Source organism: Lolium perenne, chromosome 5 (genome assembly GCF_019359855.2).
Source record: "Lolium perenne isolate Kyuss_39 chromosome 5, Kyuss_2.0, whole genome shotgun sequence".
Classification (NCBI taxonomy): Eukaryota; Viridiplantae; Streptophyta; class Magnoliopsida; order Poales; family Poaceae; genus Lolium; species Lolium perenne.
In genome coordinates, this window is record NC_067248.2 from 209,172,678 (window position 1) to 209,184,401 (window position 11,724).

The window sequence follows — 11,724 nt, forward strand, 5'->3', positions numbered from 1 at the left end:
TTACTTGTGTATAGGGGTCCCTTTTTTTGTCTTGCACCGGGCCTCTAGCATGTCAGGGCCGGACCATGTGGTTGATGTATGTAGTAGTGGCTACATACTCCCACATGTCACTTATTTTGGATTTATATATTAAAGTCGTTGAAGGACTTAATAGTCTAACTCCAAAGGTAAATCGCAACATGCGTGTGTGAAATTTTTGGAGTCATTTTATGATTTGAAGTAGTTGGAGATAATTGTGTGGTAGAACTGACTGTATGAGTTCTTCCGTGATAAGGATAACTCTGATTGATGCACTCATGGATAATTCCTTAGTTGGATTTTATGTCGACCTAAGTGGTGTTGTCTTATCATCAATGTATTTATGCGAGACATTTGAGATACACACAATCATTTTAAGACAGAGATTTGGGTCAAACCAAATCGTGCTTAAGTTTTAACTTGAGCTTGTTCCTCTAGGAATAAATGTATATCACTCTTCATATATCTATAAATATTGAAGAAATTCATCATGGATATATAATATACCTAATATGGGATAGAAATCCTTTGATAGGTAGGGAAGATGGTGAAGTGATAGATTGAGACGAAGTTCCATATCTACCATTGAAGCACTCAGATATCTTGCAAAATATGGTAGGCATGCCATTATGTTTGTTGGCAGTTTATTAAGAAGGGATAAAGTTTGTGTATGGAATATTCTCAGATATATCCAAGGCACAAAAATCTTTATTACTTCTAGTATGAAAATCAAGAAGGGACCAAGATGTGATATATGATAATGGCTAATTATGTGATCCCAACAATGCAATATCAAATACCGGATTTATTGGAATAGTATTCAGATGAAATTCTTCAGAATAGACTCTAAATGGGTCCTTCCGGTAATCATTCTGTAGTAATTATATGAAGCATCGCGAGATGTGTACAACTTCGCAGAATGATCGTCCACATGTGAGTTCACGTGGAGATTCACTGGAATCACCTATCATTATTTGCCAAGATAATGCCAAAGGGTTCAAGGGGTTCTCAAATAAAACATAAAAGAAAACCCTTCATAAAGGGTTTTATTTTATCTAAACATTTAGATGTTAATATAAACGAACCATAACTATGTAAACCTATTTCTAATAGATTGATACCAAAATAGCAGATCCAAATTATAAGAAATCCTATCGAAGCTACAAGTGCAGAATTCGTACCCTTCCAATTTAGATTTGTTCTACTATGTAAATAAATTGCAAATATGGTCCAAGTAATAAATGCCCAAGTTTCCTTAGGATCCCAATTCCAATAGGATCCCCACGCGTCATTAGCCCATACTGCTCCACAAAGAATACCTATGGTTAAAAGGGTAAATCCTAGGCTAATATTGCTTATGGGTTATATTTATCCTCATGAATTACAGAAATGTAAGGGGGTAATTTGCGAACAAAATGTTGTGATATTCACGGTATCTCTACCAACAGTTGTATTCCATAATTAAGTTTATTGAATTGGTATGCGACAACCTTGAGGTTTGCAACTATGAGGGGGAGTAAAATTCCTAGTTATAACTCGTTGATGATCTTCCGATCGCTGATATCGTACTCCTTTTTTCCTTTGTGTGTTTACCTAAGGTTTCTCACACAAGGTTTTTGACGCGACAATATAAATACAAGTGCAGACGATATGTCACATGGTTTCTCCTTAATTTTTCCCACTGGGTTTTTAAAGGAGTTTTTGGTGGCATATCGTTATAATGTTTCTCCTCAATTTTCCCACAGAGTTTTTTAGGAGGAGTTTATGGATATACAAATGACAAATTGATCAAGGGGAGTGTTGAGAAATAAAACATGTGATCAATTGTATTGGGAGGGATGCCTCCCAAGAGGTGTCTGTTGGGGAAGATGTGTCTACCCAACACACCATCCAGCCTATGTATAAGTGGGTCTTCGACATTGCAATGAAACAAGAGATTCATTTGGTATGTTTCTTTGTGTCGCTTTCTTATGTACTACAACAACACGGACACGGCAAACCTCCTCCATGACGTCGTGCCACTTGTTGTAGGCGTGCTGGATCATGTGCCAACAGTGCGACATGGCCGAGTTCGTTGCGATCATGGTGCAAGGCCTTGAAGTATGGATCCAATAGCCGCCGCTCGTCAAACGCCACCTTCACCCTTTTCCAATAGCAATCACAATTTTGGTCAGCCTCGGTGAAAGGGTTGATACTCACCGTCTTCCATGCTTCGGTGATGCACTCGTCCTCCCTTGAATTCCACTTGGGTCCGCTATTGTCGCCTTTTTTTCCTCTTTCCTCTTCCTCTTCCTCTTACTCTTCTCCTTCTCCTCCTTCCTCCCCTTCCTCCCCCTCCTCCCTCCTCCTTCTCCTCTTCCTTTTTGGGTCGGCCACGGCCACTTCCTCCACCTCCTCCTACTCGACGGTGGGAACCTCGGTGTAGGTGTAGGCGCCATTTTTCCAAGGCTCCTCACCGTCTTCCTCTTCTTCGCCGTAAGCCTTGGCCTCTTGCTGCATGAGAGAGGGTTGCGCGGAACCACCGTTGATGATTTCGGCCATGATGGAGTCGGTTTCCATTCGGCCGAACGACCCATACGTGGAACCACCGTTGATGATTTCAGCCATGATGGAGTCGGTTTCCATTCGGCCAAACGGCCCATACGCGCACTGGCCGCTGCTGCCCGCGAACAACTGGAAGTCAGGTTAAGGACGGACACCACCGTTGAAGTGAGCTCGGCGGAGCTCAGGCGATCCAGCGAGGACGATGTTGAGGTCACCGATGGTGTGGATGTTTGGGTTGAAACCACCGAGCAGGTCGAAACCCTGGCCCAGCGAGAATTGAGAGAGGTGCGGCATGCTGTTACCTAGGCTTTCTTGGAGCACTGGCCCGGTTGTCGGCGATGCGCTTGACGGCGACGGCGATGAGACGCTTCCTTGGCTTCCCCACGCAGCGGGGCGTGCTGGGGCGGGGGCGCCTCCATCGCCTCCGCCGCTAGATCCTTTGGCTCCCTCGCCTTCTCCTCCCTCTGCCGGCGGCTGGCGTTCTCCACCTTCCGGCGTTGCAAGTCGAAGGCCCATTTGGCGTTGGACATCCCCTCTGGACGCACCTTCTCCGCCTTGCCCTTCTTCTTTGGGGGCGCGTCCGCCGCAGCCCTGGGGGCTACGTACTTTCTCGGCGCCATGGCGTTGCAGCGCGATCTGGGCTCGGCGGGGTTAAATGGCGGGAGTGTGCGACGACACGTGAGTAGAACTTTGTGTTGTGAAGGAGAATTGGGGGGAAATACAATGATTTTGGAGGGACAATTGGCATTATCACACCAACAAGGCTGGCCCGCTCACACCTTTTCCCTCCCGCCGGCGCCCCCGGTAGCCTCCCTCCGGATGACGTCCGGCCTTGGGGTGCCGGATGAATAGTGCACGCGTCCCGACGCCAAAACTATTTTGAGAGGCGCGGCTGGGTGCAAATGTCGGCGCCAGTGCCCCCAAAACCCGTTTGCTGGGCCTTTAGGTGGGCCAAGTGGAGATGTTGTGACTTCTGCGTGACAGTTCTTGCATTTCCTTCGTTGGTTTGCGTTAAATATTGGAAAGTGAACTCCTTTAATTAGGAATTTTACAGATAGAGAAGAACGGGCAAAAAGAGAGAAGGGGAAACACGTAGTTTGTCAAACAATCTTCGTTCATTCTACACAAACACATAAGATCTAATCTATGTAGATGTAAATAACGGGATTGAATTAACATCACTCATCGACTAGTGCGGGATGCAATCCATGTCCAAACATACCCTAATCTTTACGCATAAATTTCGGATCCAAACACACGAGTATGAACTATGACTTGTCTGCACATCTGTGCCCCAGTAGTAGTTCAAATATGTTCCTGTATGCACAGCCTGAATGCTGTTTTCCTTTGTGCCACCCAAGCAAAGCCAAGTTGCGAGCTGCCGTGCCCATTACTCTTGGGTTTCCACCATCCGAGGAGGAGAGAAATATAGAAATCCGCGCAGCAATCGGTGGCGTAAGCGCGATCCAATGTTCAAATCGCTGCACCTCTCCGTGCGCTCTTGCCGACTCCGATGAGCGATCGATGGAACCGATCCCGGAGGCCGCCGTTTCGTTTGCTGCTGCACATCAGCACATGGCTTGGGTTTTCCCCTTGGATTGACGCACCACCTCTTTTTTCCTTGATGAATTGCTGCCATTGGTTACACTGGTCGTTGGGTGTATCTAGTTCCGGTGGTGCCTGAATACATTTGGGGATTAACCAAGAGACGAGCTGCCCGTTAGACTTTTGCTAATTCTCATTTGCTTACTTGACGCCAAGAACCATCAACCTGGCACTGACACGCAGTGGCGGAGCCATAAAATCAACTAAAGTTGTGTAGTCAAATAAATGTATTGATATAAAAACTGTGTAGCCAATTGACTACACAACATAGGTGTGGTTCCGCCACTGCTGACACGTGCATGATTTCATATTTTTTGAACTTACACCCTCTATTACAGTTTATTTTGAAGTTCTAGCATTTTCACAATGCTTACACATCAAAATAAATAGTAGTATGAATATACATTTCTATGATGAAAGTGTACAGAGTCGATTCAGAAATTACATTTTTTTTTTAAGCGGGGGTAAACGGCCTTTATTAATCAGAGGTAATCGATACAAGGAAACCCTCTGGCGGCCTAACTAGCCACACCCGGCGGCCTGGTGCATCATAAACTGCACTCCTAGCTAAACAGTGTGCTTCTTTATTCGAAATCCTAGCTTCGTGGCGGAACTCAAGAGCATCAAAGTCGCCCTTAGACTCCCTAATCTCTCTCACTATGTGAGCATAACTACCGAGAGTCCCCTCGGCCAAGCTAGTGACAACATTCATGCAATCCGTTGCCACCATGATCCTCCTGACGTGTATATCCTTTGCAAGGGCGCAAGCCTCCCTACAAGCCAGAGCCTCCAGAATCTCGGCGCTGGACTTTCCCGGGAGCACGAGCGTCGATGCCCCCATAAACCCTCCATTCTCCGTCCTTGCAATTGCCGCCACCGTGACTCGACCGCCATTCTTGCCCACCGCAGCGTCCACATTGATTTTGATCATCCCCCTAGGTGGCGGGATCCATCCCGGCGTTCGCTGCTCCGGGGTGGTAGCTGGCTGTTTCTTCCTTAGATCCTCGCACCTTTTCAGGTCCGATACAAAACTCTCCACGAACAGATGAACCGAAAGAGGGCTCTGAAATATCTGCTCGTGAATCGCCTTTCTTCTTGCGTGCCATATAGCCCATAGTGTCACCAGCACCTTCGTAAGATCATCGTGCTTCAAGGATTGGATCAAACCTGCGACCCACGCCCTTGCATCGCCATCGTCCGACCGGCTGACATGTTCCGTTACTTCTTCGTCTAACAGTGCCCACACACACCGGGACATAGAACAGTCCAGTAGCGCGTGCCGCCAAGAATCACATGCGCCGCACAACTGGCAGCGATCGTCGTCTGCCATACCCCGTCTATGTCTCAACTCATTCGACGGCAAAGACTGCTTGGCTAACCTCCAAAGAAAGACCCTAATCTTTGATGGAACTTGGGTCTTCCAAAGCGAGCACCATTCCTTCGCTATTCCTGCCTCGTTCGAGCTTGTGGCCCTGCTGTCCAGCCACGCCTCGCGCCTCTCCCGCGTGTCGACCAACATGCGATATGCCGAACGCACGGAGAAAACGCCCTTTCGCTCGTAATGCCACGCCCAGAAGTCGTCGTGTCTCCTGCTGGGCAAAGGAATCTCCTTAATCACGTCAACATCCATTGGTAAGAAGCATTCCCTGAGCTTCTCCTCGTTCCAAGTTGCGGAACTAGAGTCGATGAGATCAGCCACCGCATGAGGCGGATTCCTGGCCAGGCACGCCATGGGCCGAAGCATCCCATCTCTCGGTAGCCAATTGTCATTGTACGGGTCCGTGTGCTCCCCCGTGCCAATCCTTCTCACCAAACCTTGCTTAAGAACTTGTATACCTTCATGAATACCACGCCATACCTGAGAAGGCGAGGAGCCTAACTCAGCTTGCATCATGTCTGTGTCAGGGAAATATTTCGCCTTCAAAATCCTTGTGCTCAATGCCGCCGGATTCTGCAGCATGCGCCACCCCTGGCGCGCAAGGAGGGCCAAGTTAAACAGTTCCATGTCCTTAAAACCTAGGCCTCCCAAGCTTTTTGGTTTGCACATCTCTCTCCAGGAAACCCAGCAAGGCTTTCTCTCGCCCTCGCGACTCCCCCACCAGAATTTCCGGATGAGACCATTTATATGATCACACAACCCTTTAGGCAACAGGAAACATGCCATAGAGTAAATCGGCACAGCCTGGGCCACCGACTTTATCAATATGTCTTTCCCTCCCGCCGATAGGAGTCGCTCCATCCACCCCTGGATTTTATTCCAGATTCTATCCTTGATATATTTGAAAGCTCTCCCTCTTGAATGCCCCACGTCTGTAGGCATTCCTAGGTACTTCTCCTGGAGTGTCTCATTCTGAACTCCCAACACTGTCTTCACAGCTTCCTTTGTCACGCTCGGACATCCTTTGCTAAAGAAGATAGCAGATTTGTCCCGGTTTATCCTCTGACCTGACGCCATGCAATACCGATCCAGAATGTATTGGATCTTCCCCGCACTCTCCGTATCCGCTTTGAAAAGCAACAGGCTGTCATCTGCAAAAAGGAGATGGCTGACCGCCGGAGCGGTTGACGCCACCTTTAGTCCGTGTAGCTCCGATGATAAACTGTGGTGTTTTAAAAGGCACGAAAGGCCCTCTGCTGCCAACAAGAACAGATATGGGGAGATAGGATCCCCCTGTCGCACCCCTCGCGAGGGCGTAAACGGCTGTAGCTTCCCTCCATTGAAAAGGACTTGGAACGAGACTGTTGTTACTAGTCGCATCACCATCCGAACCCAAAGCCGATGAAAACCCATCTTGATCATGACGGCCTCCAGGTAATTCCATTCCAGCATGTCATACGCCTTGCGCATATCCAGTTTGAGCGCACAAAACCGATTCTTCTTCGCCTTATTCCGCTTCATAAAATGCAGACATTCGTACGCGGATATAATATTGTCCGTAATCATCCTCCCAGGCACAAACGCCGACTGTTCCTCAGCGATTATCGATTCAGAAATTACATAGCCTCGCTAGACCAAGACTTATAGACAGACAAAAAGATCCAATGTAAGTGATTAGGCCTGCCTCGTGGAAGTTTCCCTTGTTCAAATCCCAAAATTATTCGTGTATTTTTTCAAATGAAGCGTCCAAACGAACTAATGGAGCAAGTTAGGACTCCTTCCATCAAAAAAAAAAATCTCTCAACTTTAGATAAATTTAGATGTATCTAGATACTAATGTCTAGATACATCTACATTTTGAAAAAGTTGCGATCTATTTTTGTAGACAGGAGTACTTAGGCCCTGTTTGTTTGGGCTGGAGCTTGAGCTTTTACTGCTTTTGGATCTTTAAAAGCACAAGCCCAGCCAAACACCTAACTTCTAGGCATGGGCTCCTACAAGCGCTTCTCACATTTACACTTGAAGCCCATAAGCACGTCCCGGGATACTTCCCGCAGCTTCCCGTGGCTTCTCACTTAAAAATCGAACCGGTACACAATAGCAGCCCAAACGTTTGCTTTATCCCCCACCGCTCCCGACCTGCGCAGGAGAGGCGCCGCCGCCGGCCAGCACTCCACGCCTGGAGCACCCCCCCCCCCCCCCCAATCACCACGCAGATCCTGCCCCATGAAGGTCGGTGCCGACCTTGCTGGCCGCGACACCGTCCATCTTGCCTCTCCGCCTCCTCTATTTCCCACTCTACCTCCTGCAGCGCAGGCCCGCACTTCTCTTGCCACAGACCACGGCAGATCTGATAGGCACCTCCCCAACTGCTCTTGTAGCTCGTCCTCTTCGTTAATTCCCCCCAACAAAAGGAACTTTGCTTGGATCTCAACAATTCTGGTGTAGATCTTTGGATGATAGCCACTGTACGGAAAATATTATATGTACCTAAAATTTGTGGATGGGCCAAGTCCCGTAATGATCAACATGATATATTTTTTAAATAGAAAATAATAAGAAAAATAATATTTTTGTTATTATTAAATAGTAAGGAAAATAACGTCAAAAATAATAATAAGATAGATTGGTGAATGAGGAAAGAAAAGCCTAAGCTATCCAAGCAAGATAGCGAAATAGGAAAGCTGTTCATTTCATATTCTCGATATGAGTATCAAGAGAGGTGTTTTGTGTCAAATCCAGATTTCTAAAGTGTTCGGTCTGACCTTCTTGTACAATTTGATCCAATTCTGACATCTTATTCCTACGATGAAACCGAAAATATAGCTAATACTGGAGAACGCATTGATTGAAGCTTGACGGTTAACAGGGTTGGGTTTCGGAGGTGGGTACTTCGCGATCGGTGCCGCAGCCCTTGCGGTCGATAGCTACTTTAGAACAAAGGTTTCGCTTCCCTTGGCCCTCAGTTGGAACTAAGGTAGTGCAGAAGGTAGTCATGAAGTCGAACTAACTGATATTGGCACCACGCGAGGCACCTTCCTTTGATCTTGAGCTGATTTGTCTCCACGAACATATTGAAAAGCTTAGCAAAGAGACTCGTCGGTACCTTATTTCTTCTTAAGCTGTTCAACTATATCCTCCGAAGTGAAGTGAGTGGGGCAGCGGGCCGTTCATGGGTTGATCAAGAATTTCCCTCTCACGCGGAGGTCAATCGATTATTGTAAAGCGATGGAAGCTACTGCTTCTTTCCTTTCTTATTCTTACTTGTAAACCAGACCGCGTCATACCTTTTTTCTACTAGATGGAGATAATACCAACCTATCCGGAAAGTTGGTCCATTTGTCTCATTAGACTTTGACGCCTCAAATAAGGAAAATAATATTTTTGTTATTATTTTCTATTTTACATTTGACCAGTCTACCAGCCGTCCTGGATGCAGTTTGCCAAACAATTTTACATTTGACCAACATCCAGCTCCAGCTGCTTCTCAGATCTTACCAGCTCCAGCTGCTTTTCGTTCAGTTGCAGCCTAAACAAATAGGCACTTAGGCTTGATTGCTGATAATGTTGGGATGTAACTTCATTTTATAATTGTTTTTGAAATATCGGCGAAAAAGTAGAAAAGATAGGTTAGCCAAACGGAAATGTAGGCAACATTTGGCCTGGCAAACAGGATTGTCGTAATCCGAATTGACAGAAATGAGAATACGATCACAGATCTCTATGTCTCACACGCTAGCTAGCGTTGATTCAACGGAACGGAGAGCCTGAATATGTTATGCTGCGACGCATCATTACAGCTTCATTGTTCCCATGCCCGAATCCTTTGGTCCAATGGCCACCCCACCGTCGTTCACTGCTCTACGTTAGGTTTGTTAATTGTGAGGACTATGCATGCTCATAGGCATGTGAGACCAAACCCTTAATTCCTCCGGATCAGTGTCGAGCTGCTCATATGCATGTGCACGGACAAGGTATAAAAACACAAATCCAGGAAGACTTCTTGCTCACTTCACTTCACCGTCGTAGCGTGCCACGCTCGCCACCACCGCGCGCTCCAAAATGGCAAGCATCACGGTGGTCTTGCTCGTCCTGCTTCCGTTGCTCCTCTCCTCGCTGGTCGCCGCGGCGCATTCCGATGGCGGCTTCGGCTTCCAGGCCACGCTCACCCACGTCGACGCCGGCAAGGGGTACACGGACGCGCAGCTGCTCTCCCGGGCCGTGCGCCGGAGCAGATCGCGCGTGGCCGCGCTGCAGTCTCTGGCGGTGACCCCCGCGGACGCGATCACCACGGCCCGCATTCTCGTGCTGGCCAGCTGGGGCGAGTACCTCATGAGCATGGCCATCGGCACGCCGCCACGGGAATACTCGGCCATCCTCGACACCGGCAGCGACCTCATCTGGACGCAGTGCGCGCCGTGCATGCTCTGCGTGGACCAGCCCACGCCTTTCTTTGAGTCCGCCAAGTCCCCCACTTTCAAGAAGCTCTCCTGCTCCTCCCCGATGTGCAACGCCCTCTACGTATGGGACTGCTACAAGAACACCTGCGTCTACCAGTACTTCTACGGAGACAGCGCCAGCACCGCCGGCGTGCTCGCCAACGAGACCTTCACCTTCGGCACCAACGGCACGCGTGTCTCCGTGCCCAAGATCGCCTTCGGCTGCGGGAACCTCAACGCCGGCTCCCTCTACAACGGCTCCGGCATGGTGGGCTTCGGCCGAGGCCCGCTGTCCCTGGTCAGCCAGCTCGGGGTGCCCAGGTTCTCCTACTGCCTCACCTCCTTCATGTCCACCGTGCCCAGCCGCCTCTACTTCGGCGCCTACGCCACGCTTAACACAACCAACACCAGCGACTCCGGCCCCGTGCAGTCCACTCCCTTCATCGTCAACCCGGCGCTGCCCACCATGTACTACCTCAACATGACGGGCATCAGCGTCGGCGGCGACCTGCTGCCCGTCGACCCGTCCGTGTTCACCATCAACGAAGCCGACGGCACGGGCGGGGTCATCATCGACTCGGGCGCCACCATCACGTACCTGGCGCAGCCCGCGTACGACATGGTACACCAGGCATTCGTCGCGCAGGTCGGGCTCACCCTGGTGAACGTCACCTCGCCCGACGACCTGGACACGTGCTTCAAGTGGCCGCCCCCGCCGCGGAAGAAGGTGACCATGCCGGAGCTCGTCTTCCACTTCGAGGGAGCCGACATGGAGCTGCCGCTGGAGAACTACATGCTCATCGACGGCAGCACCGGGAACCTCTGCCTGGCGATGGCGCCGTCCGAAGACGGCTCCATCATCGGCAGCTTCCAGCACAGCAACTTCCACGTCCTCTACGACAACGAGAACAGCCTCTTGTCCTTTGTCCCCGCGCCCTGCAATCTAGTCTAGTCGCAGCTCTGCACCTCGATCACGTTTAGTTCCTTAATTAATTCTCCATTGCTCTACGTTTATGCATCATATTCCGCCATTTTCATTCTGTTTTCGTAGTTATTACATGGCAGGGATTTTAACTGTAGGTTGATGATCTGTATCTGCGATATTTCGATGGATGTCTGGTTCTAACGTTGTCCTCACGCACAATGCATACCGATATTCAGCTCGTGTAATTTCTATGCTATGTTCTGTGTCCAAATATATTTTCCAAGAACTAGTGATTTCTTGTGGAGATTTGGCAAGAATTAATCCAAATGAAGTGTCATGATCAGCTCAAATGTGACATGACAATGACATCTTGAACTGATTCTTGAGCTGAGTCGTCTCCCCTTGTTTTTACTTGCAAAATTCCGACATTCCTACATTGGCTCGAGCTGTCTCATATAATAGCCAGTCGTCACAGCTGCATAGGACGTGCTAGCAGGAGCTCCTTAGTTTAGAGAAGCACATCCCACGCCGGCGCACCCTATACGGCCAACACCCAATATACCCTATACGGCCAACACCCAATATTTTCACCAAATTATAATATTTCCATAGTTATAAGCATATATTAAATTATAACTATGTTTAAACAATATGAACACTATCACAGTGTTTAAACACACACATTATATCACACAAACAGTTCAAACACATATATTAAATTATTTATACAAGAATTCAAATAAATTAAATTATTCGTACATGAAGTATGTGTTCTTCTCTCTCACGTCAAACACAATTCGCATGAACAAATCCTT

General features: G+C 48.3%; 1 protein-coding gene across 1 annotated transcript; it reads left to right on the forward strand.

Annotated features, from left to right (window-relative positions):
- The first annotated feature begins 9,573 nt into the window (after positions 1–9,573).
- LOC127298199 (aspartic proteinase nepenthesin-1) lies at positions 9,574–11,184 on the forward strand. Its single transcript, XM_051328126.2, has one exon. The coding sequence runs from the start codon at positions 9,608–9,610 to the stop codon at positions 10,934–10,936; it is 1,329 nt and encodes a 442-aa protein (XP_051184086.1). The 5' UTR covers positions 9,574–9,607; the 3' UTR covers positions 10,937–11,184.
- The last annotated feature ends 540 nt before the right edge of the window (positions 11,185–11,724 follow it).

Coding starts and splice junctions, on each gene's coding strand:
- LOC127298199 (XM_051328126.2), top strand. CDS start 9,608: ATGGCAAGCATCACGGTGGTCTTGCTCGTCCTGCTTCCGTTGCTCCTC.